This window comes from Oncorhynchus mykiss, chromosome 11, assembly GCF_057628025.1.
Source record: "Oncorhynchus mykiss isolate SJ-2025 chromosome 11, ASM5762802v1, whole genome shotgun sequence".
In the NCBI taxonomy this organism is placed as follows: domain Eukaryota; kingdom Metazoa; phylum Chordata; class Actinopteri; order Salmoniformes; family Salmonidae; genus Oncorhynchus; species Oncorhynchus mykiss.
Genome location: NC_143032.1, coordinates 84521651 through 84540885, shown reverse-complemented (window position 1 = coordinate 84540885; position 19235 = coordinate 84521651). Strand labels below are relative to the sequence as shown.

Sequence of the window (19235 nt, the reverse complement as noted above, 5' to 3'; positions counted from 1 at the left end):
AACTACTGGTGATAATATATCATTATATAAACTACTGGTGATAATATATCATTATATAAACTACTGGTGATTATATATCATTATATAAACTACTGGTGATTATATATCATTATATAAACTACTGGTGATAATATATCATTATATAAACTACTGGTGATTATATATCATTATATAAACTACTGGTGATAATATATCATTATATAAACTACTGGTGATTATATATCATTATATAAACTACTGGTGATAATATATCATTATATAAACTACTGGTGATAATATATCATTATATAAACTACTGGTGATAATATATCATTATATAAACTACTGGTGATAATATATCATTATATAAACTACTGGTGATTATATATCATTATATAAACTACTGGTGATAATATATCATTATATAAACTACTGGTGATAATATATCATTATATAAACTACTGGTGATAATATATCATTATATAAACTACTGGTGATAATATATCATTATATAAACTACTGGTGATTATATATCATTATATAAACTACTGGTGATAATATATCATTATATAAACTACTGGTGATAATATATCATTATATAATACATCATTATATAAACTACTGGTGATTATATATCAATATATAAACTACTGGTGATAATATATCATTATATAAACTACTGGTGATAATATATCATTATATAATACATCATTATATAAACTACTGGTGATTATATATCAATATATAAACTACTGGTGATAATATATCATTATATAAACTACTGGTGATTATATATCATTATATAAACTACTGGTGATAATATATCATTATATAAACTACTGGTGATAATATATCATTATATAAACTACTGGTGATAATATATCATTATATAAACTACTGGTGATAATATATCATTATATAAACTACTGGTGATAATATATCATTATATAAACTACTGGTGATAATATATCATTATATAAACTACTGGTGATAATACATCATTATATAAACTACAGGTGATAATATATCAATATATAAACTACTGGTGATAATATATCATTATATAAACTACTGGTGATAATATATCATTATATAAACTACTGGTGATAATATATCATTATATAAACTACTGGTGATAATACATCATTATATAAACTACTGGTGATAATATATCATTATATAAACTACTGGTGATAATATATCATTATATAAACTACTGGTGATAATACATCATTATATAAACTACTGGTGATAATATATCATTATATAAACTACTGGTGATAATACATCATTATATAAACTACTGGTGATAATATATCATTATATAAACTACTGGTGATTATATATCATTATATAAACTACTGGTGATAATATATCATTATATAAACTACTGGTGATAATATATCATTATATAAACTACTGGTGATAATACATCATTATATAAACTACTGGTGATAATATATCATTATATAAACTACTGGTGATAATACATCATTATATAAACTACTGGTGATAATATATCATTATATAAACTACTGGTGATTATATATCATTATATAAACTACTGGTGATAATATATCATTATATAAACTACTGGTGATAATATATCATTATATAAACTACTGGTGATAATATATCATTATATAAACTACTGGTGATAATATATCATTATATAAACTACTGGTGATAATATATCATTATATAAACTACTGGTGATAATACATCATTATATAATACATCATTATATAAACTACTGGTGATAATATATCATTATATAAACTACTGGTGATAATACATCATTATATAAACTACTGGTGATAATATATCATTATATAAACTACTGGTGATAATACATCATTATATAAACTACTGGTGATTATATATCATTATATAAACTACTGGTGATAATATATCATTATATAAACTACTGGTGATAATATATCATTATATAAACTACTGGTGATAATATATCATTATATAAACTACTGGTGATAATATATCATTATATAAACTACTGGTGATAATATATCATTATATAAACTACTGGTGATAATATATCATTATATAATACATCATTATATAAACTACTGGTGATAATATATCATTATATAAACTACTGGTGATTATATATCATTATATAAACTACTGGTGATAATATATCAATATATAAACTACTGGTGATAATACATCATTATATAAACTACTGGTGATAATATATCATTATATAAACTACTGGTGATTATATATCATTATATAAACTACTGGTGATAATATATCATTATATAAACTACTGGTGATAATACATCATTATATAAACTACTGGTGATAATATATCATTATATAAACTACTGGTGATAATATATCATTATATAATACATCATTATATAAACTACTGGTGATAATATATCATTATATAAACTACTGGTGATAATATATCATTATATAAACTACTGGTGATAATATATCATTATATAAACTACTGGTGATAATATATCATTATATAAACTACTGGTGATTATATATCATTATATAAACTACTGGTGATAATATATCATTATATAAACTACTGGTGATAATATATCATTATATAATACATCATTATATAAACTACTGGTGATAATACATCAATATATAAACTACTGGTGATAATATATCATTATATAAACTACTGGTGATAATATATCATTATATAAACTACTGGTGATAATATATCATTATATAAACTACTGGTGATAATATATCATTATATAAACTACTGGTGATAATATATCATTATATAAACTACTGGTGATAATATATCATTATATAAACTACTGGTGATAATATATCATTATATAAACTACTGGTGATAATATATCATTATATAAACTACTGGTGATAATATATCATTATATAAACTACTGGTGATAATATATCATTATATAAACTACTGGTGATAATATATCATTATATAAACTACTGGTGATAATATATCATTATATAAACTACTGGTGATAATATATCATTATATAAACTACTGGTGATAATATATCATTATATAAACTACTGGTGATAATATATCATTATATAAACTACTGGTGATAATACATCATTATATAAACTACTGGTGATAATATATCATTATATAAACTACTGGTGATAATATATCATTATATAATACATCATTATATAAACTACTGGTGATAATATATCATTATATAAACTACTGGTGATAATACATCATTATATAAACTACAGGTGATAATATATCAATATATAAACTACTGGTGATAATATATCATTATATAAACTACTGGTGATAATATATCATTATATAAACTACTGGTGATAATATATCATTATATAAACTACTGGTGATAATACATCATTATATAAACTACTGGTGATAATATATCATTATATAAACTACTGGTGATAATATATCATTATATAAACTACTGGTGATAATACATCATTATATAAACTACTGGTGATAATATATCATTATATAAACTACTGGTGATAATATATCATTATATAAACTACTGGTGATAATACATCATTATATAAACTACTGGTGATAATATATCATTATATAAACTACTGGTGATAATACATCATTATATAAACTACTGGTGATAATATATCATTATATAAACTACTGGTGATAATACATCATTATATAAACTACTGGTGATAATATATCATTATATAAACTACTGGTGATAATACATCATTATATAAACTACTGGTGATAATATATCATTATATAAACTACTGGTGATAATACATCATTATATAAACTACTGGTGATTATATATCATTATATAAACTACTGGTGATAATATATCATTATATAAACTACTGGTGATAATACATCATTATATAAACTACTGGTGATAATATATCATTATATAAACTACTGGTGATTATATATCATTATATAAACTACTGGTGATAATATATCATTATATAAACTACTGGTGATAATATATCATTATATAAACTACTGGTGATAATATATCATTATATAAACTACTGGTGATAATATATCATTATATAAACTACTGGTGATAATATATCATTATATAAACTACTGGTGATAATATATCATTATATAAACTACTGGTGATAATACATCATTATATAAACTACTGGTGATTATATATCATTATATAAACTACTGGTGATAATACATCATTATATAAACTACTGGTGATTATATATCATTATATAAACTACTGGTGATAATATATCATTATATAAACTACTGGTGATAATATATCATTATATAAACTACTGGTGATAATATATCATTATATAAACTACTGGTGATAATATATCATTATATAAACTACTGGTGATAATATATCATTATATAAACTACTGGTGATAATATATCATTATATAATACATCATTATATAAACTACTGGTGATAATATATCATTATATAAACTACTGGTGATAATACATCATTATATAAACTACTGGTGATAATATATCATTATATAAACTACTGGTGATAATATATCATTATATAAACTACTGGTGATAATATATCATTATATAAACTACTGGTGATAATACATCATTATATAAACTACTGGTGATAATATATCATTATATAAACTACTGGTGATAATACATCATTATATAAACTACTGGTGATTATATATCATTATATAAACTACTGGTGATAATACATCATTATATAAACTACTGGTGATTATATATCATTATATAAACTACTGGTGATAATATATCATTATATAAACTACTGGTGATAATATATCATTATATAAACTACTGGTGATAATATATCATTATATAAACTACTGGTGATAATATATCATTATATAAACTACTGGTGATAATATATCATTATATAAACTACTGGTGATAATATATCATTATATAAACTACTGGTGATAATACATCAATATATAAACTACTGGTGATAATATATCATTATATAAACTACTGGTGATAATATATCATTATATAAACTACTGGTGATAATATATCATTATATAAACTACTGGTGATAATATATCATTATATAAACTACTGGTGATAATATATCATTATATAAACTACTGGTGATAATATATCATTATATAAACTACTGGTGATAATATATCATTATATAAACTACTGGTGATAATATATCATTATATAAACTACTGGTGATAATATATCATTATATAAACTACTGGTGATAATATATCATTATATAAACTACTGGTGATAATATATCATTATATAAACTACTGGTGATAATATATCATTATATAAACTACTGGTGATAATATATCATTATATAAACTACTGGTGATAATATATCATTATATAATACATCATTATATAAACTACTGGTGATAATATATCATTATATAAACTACTGGTGATAATACATCATTATATAAACTACTGGTGATAATATATCATTATATAAACTACTGGTGATAATACATCATTATATAAACTACTGGTGATAATATATCATTATATAAACTACTGGTGATTATATATCATTATGTAAACTACTGGTGATAATATATCATTATATAAACTACTGGTGATAATATATCATTATATAAACTACTGGTGATTATATATCATTATATAAACTACTGGTGATAATATATCATTATATAAACTACTGGTGATAATATATCATTATATAAACTACTGGTGATAATATATCATTATATAAACTACTGGTGATAATATATCATTATATAAACTACTGGTGATAATATATCATTATATAAACTACTGGTGATAATACATCATTATATAAACTACTGGTGATAATACATCAATATATAAACTACTGGTGATAATATATCATTATATAAACTACTGGTGATAATATATCATTATATAAACTACTGGTGATAATATATCATTATATAAACTACTGGTGATAATATATCATTATATAAACTACTGGTGATAATATATCATTATATAAACTACTGGTGATAATATATCATTATATAAACTACTGGTGATAATATATCATTATATAAACTACTGGTGATAATATATCATTATATAAACTACTGGTGATAATATATCATTATATAAACTACTGGTGATAATATATCATTATATAAACTACTGGTGATAATATATCATTATATAAACTACTGGTGATAATATATCATTATATAAACTACTGGTGATAATATATCATTATATAAACTACTGGTGATAATATATCATTATATAAACTACTGGTGATAATATATCATTATATAAACTACTGGTGATAATACATCATTATATAAACTACTGGTGATAATATATCATTATATAAACTACTGGTGATAATATATCATTATATAATACATCATTATATAAACTACTGGTGATAATATATCATTATATAAACTACTGGTGATAATATATCATTATATAAACTACTGGTGATAATATATCATTATATAATACATCATTATATAAACTACTGGTGATAATATATCATTATATAAACTACTGGTGATTATATATCATTATATAAACTACTGGTGATAATATATCATTATATAAACTACTGGTGATAATATATCATTATATAATACATCATTATATAAACTACTGGTGATAATATATCATTATATAAACTACTGGTGATAATATATCATTATATAAACTACTGGTGATAATATATCATTATATAAACTACTGGTGATAATACATCATTATATAAACTACTGGTGATAATATATCATTATATAAACTACTGGTGATAATATATCATTATATAAACTACTGGTGATTATATATCATTATATAAACTACTGGTGATAATATATCATTATATAAACTACTGGTGATAATATATCATTATATAATACATCATTATATAAACTACTGGTGATAATATATCATTATATAAACTACTGGTGATAATATATCATTATATAAACTACTGGTGATAATATATCATTATATAATACATCATTATATAAACTACTGGTGATAATATATCATTATATAAACTTCTGGTGATAATATATCATTATATAAACTACTGGTGATAATATATCATTATATAAACTACTGGTGATAATATATCATTATATAAACTACTGGTGATAATATATCATTATATAAACTACTGGTGATAATATATCATTATATAAACTACTGGTGATAATATATCATTATATAAACTACTGGTGATAATATATCATTATGTAAACTACTGGTGATAATATATCATTATATAAACTACTGGTGATAATATATCATTATATAAACTACTGGTGATAATATATCATTATATAAACTACTGGTGATTATATATCATTATATAAACTACTGGTGATAATATATCATTATATAAACTACTGGTGATAATATATCATTATATAAACTACTGGTGATAATATATCATTATATAAACTACTGGTGATTATAACGTGGGGCTTGTGTGCATCACAACTATCAGTGCCAATAAGGCTGGTATTGCTATGAATGAGGTAATAAAAGTATAAATTACCTCTCTCTCTGTCTCTCTTTCTATCTCCCTCTCTCCATTCCTATGTGCCTGATGATTTACCCTATGACTTCTAAACGAGGAACAAGGGAGATCGTTATTGTAATGGAATCCAGCCCAGGTTGAGTAGCTAGCACACAGGCATCAGGCCTGTCGTTATTGTAATGGAATCCAGCCCAGGTTGAGTAGCTCGCACACAGACATCAGGCCTGTCGTTATTATAATGGAATCAAGCCCAGGTTGAGTAGCTCGCACACAGACATCAGGCCTGTCGTTATTATAATGGAATCCATCCCAGGTAGAGTAGCTCGCACACAGACATCAGGCCTGTCGTTATTATAATGGAATCAAGCCCAGGTTGAGTAGCTAGCACACAGACATCAGGCCTGTCGTTATTATAATGGAATCCAGCCCAGGTAGAGTAGCTCGCACACAGACATCAGGCCTGTCGTTATTATAATGGAATCAAGCCCAGGTAGAGTAGCTCGCACACAGACATCAGGCCTGTCGTTATTATAATGGAATCAAGCCCAGGTTGAGTAGCTCGCACACAGACATCAGGCCTGTCGTTATTATAATGGAATCAAGCCCAGGTTGAGTAGCTCGCACACAGACATCAGGCCTGTCGTTATTATAATGGAATCAAGCCCAGGTTGAGTAGCTCGCACACAGACATCAGGCCTGTCGTTATTATAATGGAATCAAGCCCAGGTTGAGTAGCTCGCACACAGACATCAGGCCTGTCGTTATTATAATGGAATCAAGCCCAGGTTGAGTGGCTCGCACACAGACATCAGGCCTGTCGTTATTATAATGGAATCAAGCCCAGGTTGAGTGGCTCGCACACAGACATCAGGCCTATCGTTATTATAATGGAATCAAGCCCAGGTTGAGTAGCTCGCACACAGACATCAGGCCTGTGTTTCAGACTGAACATATGGTAGTGCTTTAAATTTTAATCACTTCAATCCCCTTAGAGGGTTGGCAATTGTCTTTTCTGGGGCAGCTACATTGTGTGTGTGTGTGTGTGTGTGCGCGTGTGTGTGTGTGTGCGTGTGTGTGTGTGTGTGTGTGTGTGTGCGTGTGTGTGTGTGTGTGTGTGTGTACAAGTTGTCAAAGACAGGTGCCTCTAAGGATCACTCAGATTATATTTATAGAATATCTACAGAGGAGGATGGAGGATGAGGAGAGAGGAGGAGGATGAGGGGAAGAATAAGTGGAGGAGGAGAGAGGAGGAGGGAGGAGGATGAGGAGGAGAGAGAGGGGAGAGGAGTAGGAGGGTAAGAATAAGAAGAAGATGAGGGGAGAAGAGGAGGCATTGTTGACCAAACTCCAAACCTCTCAGCAGGATGAGGAGGAGAGAAAGGAGGAGGATGAGAGAGAAGTTGGAGGGGAGGAATAAGAAGAGGAGGAGAGAAGAGGATGGAGGAGGAGAGAGAAGTTGGAGGGGAAGAATAAGAAGAGGAGGAGAGAAGAGGATGGAGGAGGAGAGAGGAGGCAGTGTTGATCAAACTCCACACCTCTCATGAGGATGGAACACACAACCTTCTCTTTCTAGCGTCTTCCTAAAGCCTGACAGTTGGAATAGTCTTGACTTTAATTAAACACCTCAATGGACTGTTTTCTAATGGGTGATTTGAGTTTAACTGTCAAAAACAATGAATTTGTTGAACTATGAGGGTTTTTAAAATTGTTTTTTTTATATTTGAAAAACATAAATTAATTGTCAGAACAATATTTTTATAGATAGTTAGATAACATCTCATTATTTCAGAGGACAGTTGGTTTTTTGGAATTGTGTCTCCTGCATAGTCTTGCAACATCAATATAGACTGAAATAGTTTGGGTACATGTATATATTCAGTAATAATAGATCTGAATGTCTGAAACACTCAGTCCTTAATCTGTCATGGATCTAACACTCCCAAAGTTTCCAGCAGCAGCTGCAGTATTGAGGTGTAGAACTACTGGTGCACCACCCTTGTCTCAACCCCTTGTCTAAAACCTTGTCTCAACCCCTTGTCTAAACCCTTGTCTCAACCCCTTGTCTCAACCCCTTGTCTCAACCTCTTGTCTAAACCCTTGTCTCAACCCCTTGTCTAAACCCTTGTCTCAACCCCTTGTCTAAACCCTTGTCTCAACCCCTTGTCTAAACCCCTTGTCTCAACCCCTTGTCTCATCCCCTTGTCTCAACCCCTTGTCTCAACCACTTGTCTGAACCCCTTGTCTCAACCCCTTGTCTCAACCCCTTGTCTCAACCACTTGTCTGAACCCCTTGTCTCAACCCCTTGTCTAAACCCCTTGTCTCAACCCCTTGTCTCAACCCCTTGTCTCAACCCCTTGTCTCAACCACTTGTCTGAACCCCTTGTCTCAACCCCTTGTTTCAACCCCTTGTCTCAACCCTTGTCTCAACCCTTGTCTCAACCCTTGTCTAAACCCCTTGTCTCAACCCCTTGTCTCAACCCCTTGTCTAAACCCCTTGTCTCAACCCCTTGTCTCAACCCCTTGTCTCAACCCCTTGTCTCAACCCTTGTCTCAACCCTTGTCTCAACCCCTTGTCTAAACCCCTTGTCTCAACTCCTTGTCTCAACCCCTTGTCTCAACCCCTTGTCTAAACCCTTGTCTAAACCCTTGTCTAAACCCTTGTCTCAACCCCTTGTCTAAACCCCTTGTCTAAACCCCTATCTATTACATGGAGCTTGTTCTTGTGATATACAGTATTAGTGAGTGTGTCACTGCCTTCAACACTGCAACCAGGACCCTAACTCTGTGTCCTCCAGCCCAGAGAGGCCAGTCGTATCAACCAGGACCCTAACTCTGTGTCCTCCAGCCTAGAGAGGCCAGTCGTATCAACCAGGACCAGTCGTATCAACCAGGACCCTAACTCTGTGTCCTCCAGCCTAGAGAAGGAAGTCGTATCAACCATGACCCTAACCCTGTGTCTTGTATGTGTCCTTCAGCCTAGAGAGGGCAGTCGTATCAACCATGACCCTAACCCTGTGTCTTGTCTGTGTCCTCCAGCCTAGAGAGGGAAGTCGTATCAACCATGACCCTAACCCTGTGTATTGTATGTGTCCTCCAGTCGTATCAACCATGACCCTAACTCTGTGTCCTCCAGCCTAGAGAGGGAAGTCGTATCGACCATGACCCTAACTCTGTGTCCTCCAGCCTAGAGAGGGAAGTCATATCAACCATGACCCTAACTCTGTGTCCTCCAGCCTAGAGAGGGAAGTCGTATCGACCATGACCCTAACTCTGTGTCCTCCAGCCTAGAGAGGGAAGTCGTGTCAACCATGACCCTAACTCTGTGTCCTCCAGCCCAGAGAGGCCAGTCATATCAACCATGACCCTAACTCTGTGTCCTCCAGCCCAGAGAGGCCAGTCGTATCAACCATGACCTTAACCCTGTGTCTTGTCTGTGTCCTCCAGCCCAGAGAGGCCAGTCGAATCAACCATGACCCTAACCCTGTGTCTTGTCTGTGTCCTCCAGCCCAGAGAGGCCAGTCATATCAACCATGACCCTAACCCTGTGTCTTGTCTGTGACCTCCAGCCCAGAGAAGGGAGTCGTATCAACCATGACCTTAACCCTGTGCCTTGTCTGTGTCCTCCAGCCCAGAGAGGGAAGTCGTATCTGGAAGATGCACATGGTGAAAGGTCAGGAGGGGCTGGGGATCCAGATTACGGGAGGACGAGGGTCCAAGCGCTCCCCTCACGGCATCATCATAGCGCACGTAGAGGAGGGAGGCGCGACACAGAGGTAAGATACGCACACACACACACACACACACACGCACACAGTACACACACACAGTACACACACACACACACACACACACACACACACACACACACACACACACACACACACACACAGTACACATTTGATACTGTATGCCCACACAGGTGCACACCTGGAGATAAGACAACACTTTTGAAATTTGAGAGATGTTTGTGTATTCTTATAGGTATGTAGAGTGGTGGTGTCTGAGTCCTCTCAACCAGTCACATGGTGTCTGAGTCCTCTCAACCAGCCACATGGTGTCTGAGTCCTCTCAACCAGTCACATGGTGTCTGAGTCCTCTCAACCAGTCACATGGTGTCTGAGTCCTCTCAACCAGCCACATGGTGTCTGAGTCCTCTCAACCAGTCACATGGTGTCTGAGTCCTCTCAACCAGCCACATGGTGTCTGAGTCCTCTCAACCAGTCACATGGTGTCTGAGTCCTCTCAACCAGTCACATGGTGTCTGAGTCCTCTCAACCAGTCACATGGTGTCTGAGTCCTCTCAACCAGTCACATGGTGTCTGAGTCCTCTCAACCAGTCACATGGTGTCTGAGTCCTCTCAACCAGTCACATGGTGTCTGAGTCCTCTCAACCAGCCACATGGGGTCTGAGTCCTCTCAACCAGTCACATGGTGTCTGAATCCTCTCAACCGGCCACATGGTGTCTGAGTCCTCTCAACCAGCCACATGGTGTCTGAGTCCTCTCAACCAGTCACATGGTGTCTGAGTCCTCTCAACCAGCCACATGGTGTCTGAGTCCTCTCAACCAGTCACATGATGTCTGAGTCCTCTCAACCAGTCACATGGTGTCTGAGTCCTCTCAACCAGCCACATGGTGTCTGAGTCCTCTCAACCAGCATAATGTATCTTTAAAAGACACACTCCTCTCTGAGCCTTGGCCAATAGGAAATCATGTAAAAGGTCGTGACCACGTCCACTTTAGGCACACTGCTTCTAATACTCTCATGTCTGAATGTGAAAAGGGGAGAATGGCTGTGTTTTTGTGGTCAGCTATGAACTACAATACGGCCAGGAAGTGTTTCAAGAGGTTGTTTATCAGTAAATTGGGGCGTTCCACAAAAAGAGCGCCTTTTTGTGTCCCTTCAAAATTTGAAAAGCGTGTTATATTAGATGAAGCGCCCTTTAACATAGACTACATGGATAATTGTCAGGATAGCTAGGAGTGGTGGGGGGTGGAGTCAAGCGTAGAGAGCAAAGTGAGAATGAGAAAATGAGAATGTTTATTCCAAAATATGGGTCAAGCCAAAAAAACACAGGCACAAAGGACCACAGAAACGAAAACAAACCGTATAGCAACAAAACCACGAACCTCCGCTGACAGAACAATAAACAAGCCCGTCACAAAAGCAGACGGGCCCTGGAGGCTTAAATAGCCCTGAATTAACGACAAACAAGAAGCAGGTGAAACCAATCCAGACAAAACCAACAGAAAAGGAATCGGTGGCAGCTAGTAGACCGGTGACGACGACCGCCGAGCGCCCGCCCGAACAGGAAGAGGAAGTCGTGAGAATAATACAATAATTCATTTTTAATAAATAATAATAAATAAATAATGACTCACTAATGTGCCAACATTCAGCATTTTTTTTGACATGTCCCTCTGTCAACCCTGTGTCACTTCTAGGAAGATTTCATCTCACTTAACCCAAAAAATGTCTCCTGAGTTTCACCATCATTCTAAACTCTAGTTGTTGTGTTGCCTTGACGACGTAATTTCCTACGATCATTATTTACTTCATGTGATTAGTGATTCATTTACCTCTGTCCCTCAAGGTCAACCATGTTACGTGAACTGAACTCTTGTTTTAATATAGTTAATATTTTCTTTCAAAAATAGACATTGAATATCTAATAGTCAAATCCCAGTGTAAAAGCAGGTGAGCTGGTTCTACTGTTTTGGGTCGTGTTCTGGTGGTTTTGTAGCGGATCAACCCTGTTTCCAATAGATAGACAGGCTAGAAAAGATTTTATTTATTTATTTTTATTTATTTTTTGCCACTCTCTGTTGTACACAACAAGCTTCCATTCCCCCACAACAACCTTCCATTCCTCCACAACAAGGTTCCATTCCTCCACAACAAGCTTCCATTCCCCCACAATAAGCTTCCATTCCCCCACAACAAGCTTCCATTCCCCCACAACAAGCTTCCATTTCCCATCAACAAGCTTCCATTCCCCCACAACAAGCTTCCATTCCTCCACAACAAGCTTCCATTCCTCCACAACATGCTTCCATTCCCCCACAACAAGGTTCCATTCCCCCACAACAAGCTTCCATTCCCCCACAACAAGCTTCCATTCCCCCACAACAAGCTTCCATTCCCCCACAACAAGCTTCCATTTCCCATCAACAAGCTTCCATTCCCCCACAACAAGCTTCCATTCCCCCACAACAAGGTTCCATTCCCCCACAACAAGCTTCCATTCCCCCACAACAAGCTTCCATTTCCCATCAACAAGCTTCCATTCCCCCACAACAAGCTTCCATTTCCCATCAACAAGCTTCCATTCCCCCACAACAAGCTTCCATTCCTCCACAACAAGCTTCCATTCCCCCACAACAAGCTTCCATTCCTCCACAACATGCTTCCATTCCCCCACAACAAGGTTACATTCCCCCACAACAAGCTTCCATTCCCCCACAACAAGCTTCCATTCCTCCGCAACAAGCTTCCATTCCCCCACAACAAGCTTCCATTCCCCCACAACAAGCTTCCATTCCCCCACAACAAGCTTCCATTCATGAGGGGATTTATGGCTAATTGATGGTGAGTAACCGTTTCACAGTAATGTCTACCTACACCTGTTGTGTTCGGGGCACAAGTGACAAATAAAATAGGATTTGATTTTGAGTAGGAGTGCTGATTTTACGATTAGTTTTGCCTTTATTATTACATTTAATGAGATTTCATTGACAGTAGTGGACCTGATCCTAAATCAGCTACTCATCCTGCTCAGACAATTGGTTGTCACATTCGACCCCTGTTCCCATCAGGTAGCAGACTACAGAGTTGTCACATTTGACCCCTGTTCCCATCAGGTAGGAGACTACAGAGTTGTCACATTTGACCCCTGTTCCCATCAGGTAAGAGACTACAGAGTTATCACATTTGACCCTTGTTCCCATCAGGTAGGAGACTACAGAGTTGTCACATTCGACCCCTGTTCCCATCAGGTAGGAGACTACAGAGTTGTCACATTTGACCCCTGTTCCCATCAGCACAGATTTGGGTCTGCCCTGTAGTATAGACATGATATTACTAGTACTACTACTACTACTCTTTGGCATTTCTATATAAGAAAGGAGTCCACCCGGACTTACTCGGGGGCATGCTTACTCTGGGGGGGGGGTGATATGATATTCTGTGCGCTCACCACCCCATGTGTATTTGTGAGTATATGTGTTTGGGTGTGTGTGTGTGTGAGTGCATTGGTGCGTGTGTGTGAGTACATGTGTGCGAGTGTGTGTGTGTGCTGTCTCTATCTGATCTTAATAACAGAGGCCAGGTCTTTCTTTGTTCTCCTCACCGTCCGTTCTGCTTAATATCTTTCCAGCTTTGTGAGGGAACCCCCCCCCACCCCCACACACACACATAGATATAGACACACACAGCAGACATGACTCATATCTTCAGCATCCATAATGGCTGTGTTTCACTGGCTGGTCTGTCGTTCCATTTACAGGGAACAGACTGTTCTGTCTGCGTCCGCGCTGAAAGTCTTACCTGAGCAACAAGTCTGACATTAACAGGCTCCTGAACAGCTTCTATCCACAAGCCATAAGTGCTAAATAGCTAACAGAATGGCTAACGACTGACTGCTAAATAGCTAACAGACAGACTGCTAAATAGCTAACAGAATGGCTAACAGACTGACTGCTAAATAGCTAACAGACAGACTGCTAAATAGCTAACAGAATGGCTAACAGACTGACTGCTAAATAGCTAACAGACAGACTGCTAAATAGCTAACAGAATGGCTAACAGACAGACTGCTAAATTGCTAACTGAATGGCTAACAGACAGACTGCTAAATAGCTAACAGAATGGCTAACAGACTGACTGCTAAATAGCTAACAGAATGGCTAACAGACAGACTGCTACATAGCTAACTGAATGGCTAACAGACAGACTGCTAAATAGCTAACAGAATGGCTAACAGACAGACTGCTACATAGCTAACTGAATGGCTAACAGACAGACTGCTACATAGCTAACAGAATGGCTAACAGACTGACTGCTACATAGCTAACAGAATGGCTAACAGACTGACTGCTAAATAGCTAACAGACTGACTGCAATTGTCAGAGCCTTTTTATTTCTCTATTTGGTTAGGTCAGGGTGTGATTTGGGTGGGCATTCTAGTTTGTCTGTTTCTTTGTTGGCCGGGTATGGGTCCCAATCAGAGGCAGCTGTCTATCGTTGTCTCTGAATAGGAATCATACTTAGGCAGCCTTTTTTCCCACCTGTGTTGGTGGGTAATTATTTATTTTCTGTGAGTGCGCCACGGTCGGTTTCTGTTTATCTGTTTTTTTTGTGAAGGTTTCACTTCGATTAAAGATGTGGAATTACATGCACACTGCACCTTGGCTCATTTATGACAGGGAGTTTGAAGACAGTGAACGTGACAGCAATGACCATTCTATTGTTTTTAATAATGTTGCACTGTTGCACACCCTAAAAAACTCACTCCTGTTGGTTCCAGACTTGGTGCATCGGTACCGCTCGCCATGCGGTAGCAGAGAGAATAGTCCATGACTTGGGTGGCTGGAGTCTTATACAATTTTTAGGACCTTCCTCTGACAACGTCTGGTCTAGAGGTCCTGGATGGCAGGGAGCTTGGCCCCAGTGATGTGTTGGGCTGTACGCACTACACCTCTGTCGGATGCCGAGCAGTTGCCATACCAGGCGGTGATGCATCCGGTCAAGATGCTCTCAATGGTGCAGCTGTATAACTTTTTGAGGATCTGAGGGCTGATCCATCCACCTGATGGGAAGCAGGCATTTTTGTGCCTTCTTCACGACTGTTGTTGTTTGTGTGGACCATGTTATTTCCTTAGTGATGTGGACACCGAGGAACTTCAAGCTCTCAACCCGCTCCACTACAGCCCTGTCGATTCTTTAGTCATCGATCAGCTCGTTTGTCTTGCTGACGTTGTGGGAGAGGTTGTTGTCCTGGCACCACACTGCCAGGTCTCTGACCTCCTCCCTATAGGCTGTCTCCTCGCTGTCGGTGATCAGGCCTACCACCGTTGTGTCGTCAGCAAACATAATGATGGTGTTTGAGTCATGCGTGGCCACACAGTTGTGGGTGAACAGGGAGTACAGCAGGGGGATAAGCATGCATCCCTGAGGGGCCCCCGTGTTCAGGGTCAGCGTGGCAGATGTGGTGTTTCCTGCCCTCACCACCTGGGGGTGGCCCGTCAGAAAGTCCACTATCCAATTGCAGAGGGAGGTGTTTAATCCCAGGGTCCTTAGTTTAGTGATGAGTTTGGAGGGTACTATGGTGTTGAATGCTGAGCTGTAGTCAATGACCAGCATTCTCACGTAGGTGTTCCTTTTGTCCAGGTGGGAAAGGCCGTTTGGAGTGCAATAGAGATTGCGTCATCTGTGAATCTGTTGGGGTTGGTATGCAAATTGGAGTGGGTCCAAGTTGTCTGGGATGATCATGTTGATGTGAGCCATGACCAGCCTTTCAAAGTATTTCATGGGTACAGATGTGAGTGCTACAGGGCGATAGTCATTTAGACAGATCATCTTGGCGTTCTTGGGCGCAGGGACTATGGTGGTCTGCTTGAAACGTTAGTTTTACAAACTGGGTTTAAAATGTCAGTGGAGACACTTGCTACCGGGTCAGTACGTGTCCTGCGGCCTTGTGAAATAACCTTTTTATTTATTTTTATGTCACAATATGAGCACCCCGACAATTGACACACACAACTTCATCCACTGAAACAACACAATCCTCTGTCCCATTTCCCTTCGCACACTTCCCACATCTTGGAATTTCCCTCCTACACCCTGCTGCAACATGACCATGAACCTACACCCTGCTGCAACATGACCATGAACCTACACCCTGCTGCAACATGACCATGAACCTACACCCTGCTGCAACATGACCATAAACCTACACCCTGCTGCAACATGACCACGAACCTACACCCTGCTGCAACATGACCATAAACCTACACCCTGCTGCAACATGACCATGAACCTACACCCTGCTGCAACATGACCACGAACCTACACCCTGCTGCAACATGACCATAAACCTACACCCTGCTGCAACATGACCATGAACCTACACCCTGCTGCTACATGACCATGAACCTACACCCTGCTGCAACATGACCATGAACGTGGCACCTGAAACAGCACAGTGGATTCGGCTCAAAAGCGCTAACAGGATTTTTATTTATTTTATTTATTTCACCTCTATTTAACCAGTTAGGCCAGTTGAGAACACCTTTATTTAACCAGGTAGGCCAGTTGAGAACACCTTTATTTAACCAGGTAGGCCAGTTGAGAACACCTTTATTTAACCAGGTAGGCCAGTTGAGAACACCTTTATTTAACCAGGTAGGCCAGTTGAGAACACCTTTATTTAACCAGGTAGGCCAGTTGAGAACACCTTTATTTAACCAGGTAGGCCAGTTGAGAACACCTTTATTTAACCAGGTAGGCTAGTTGAGAACACCTTTATTTAACCAGGTAGGCTAGTTGAAAACACCTTTATTTAACCAGGTAGGCCAGTTGAGAACTAGTTGTCATTTATAACTGCGACCTGGCCAAGATAAAGCAAAGCAGTGCGACAAAAACAACAACAGAGTTACACATGCAATAAACAAACGTACAGTCAATTACACAATAGAAAAATCTATGTACATTGTGTGCAAATGTAGAAGAGTAGGGAGGCAATTATGAGCTTCAAAGCCTGTTTAGTGGGATTTGAACTTGGTCCTGTATTGAGGCGTTGCCTGTTTGATGGTTTGTCTGAGGGCGAAAGTGGCAGCCTTTAAACTCAGTGCTGATGTTGCCTGTAATCCATGGCTTCTGGTTAGGATATATACGTACCGTCACTGTGGGGATGAAGTCAATGAAGTCAATGCTTTTATTAATGAAGACAGCGACTGATGTGGTAAACTCCTCAATGTTATCGAATGAATCCCCGAACATCTAATCTGTGGTTGGTTGGTCCATGGCCCGGAGCCATGGGGGGGGGGTTCTAAATCAGTGTTAAATATAATTTGTGGTTTCCATAAAGTATTAAATGTGTGTGTATTTGTCATAGCATATAACATTTTATTTGTCACATGCTGCGAATACAACAGGCGTAGACTTTAGCGTGAAATGTTATGTGAAATGTGTGTGTGTGTGTTAGGGACGGACGTCTGAAGGCTGGTGATGAGCTCCTGATGATCAACGGTCAGTCTCTGGTCGGCCTGTCTCATTCAGAGGCTGTAGACATCCTACGCTCTACCGCTGGACTGGTACAACTGGTCGTCGCTAGCAGGGTGAGTACACGCACGCACGCATGCACACACACACACCACAAGGCGGTTGGTGGCACTTTAATTGAGGAGGATGGGCTCGTGGTATTGGCTGTAACGGAATATTTGTAATGGTATCAAATAAATCAAGCACGTGGTTTCCATGGTTTCCATGTGTTTGATGCCATTCCATTTACTCCGTTTCCAGATGTTATTATGAGCCGTCCTCCCCTCAGCAGCCCCCGCTGACACACACACACACACGTACACTCAACACAACAGCCCTTTTTTTTTTTGTCCAAAACAAATGTATTTCTCGAGCTCTTTCTTGTGTTTCTGAAGGGGGGAAAAAAAATGCCCTTCTTCATATTTCAAATCATTTACAACTTCTGTTTTTAGACGTTGTCTCGACGCCGACTCAACGTAGAAGAACAAAGTGAAGGAGGAAATAAATAATGAAAATAAATA

General features: G+C 36.7%; 1 protein-coding gene across 6 annotated transcripts in view; it reads left to right on the top strand.

Moving 5' to 3' along the window:
- LOC110536484 (PDZ domain-containing protein 2) overlaps nucleotides 1-19235 on the top strand; it is a 291837-nt gene that overhangs the window by 154330 nt on the left and 118272 nt on the right. For all 6 annotated transcript variants that reach the window (XR_016484730.1, XM_036936523.2, XM_090191265.1 and 3 more), the window contains 2 exons: nucleotides 11083-11228; nucleotides 18659-18791. Coding sequence is in view for 5 of the 6 variants with exons in the window: in XM_036936523.2 (XP_036792418.2) it covers nucleotides 11083-11228; nucleotides 18659-18791 (279 nt within the window). In the remaining variant the exon portion in view is untranslated. The remainder of the gene's footprint in view (nucleotides 1-11082; nucleotides 11229-18658; nucleotides 18792-19235) is intronic.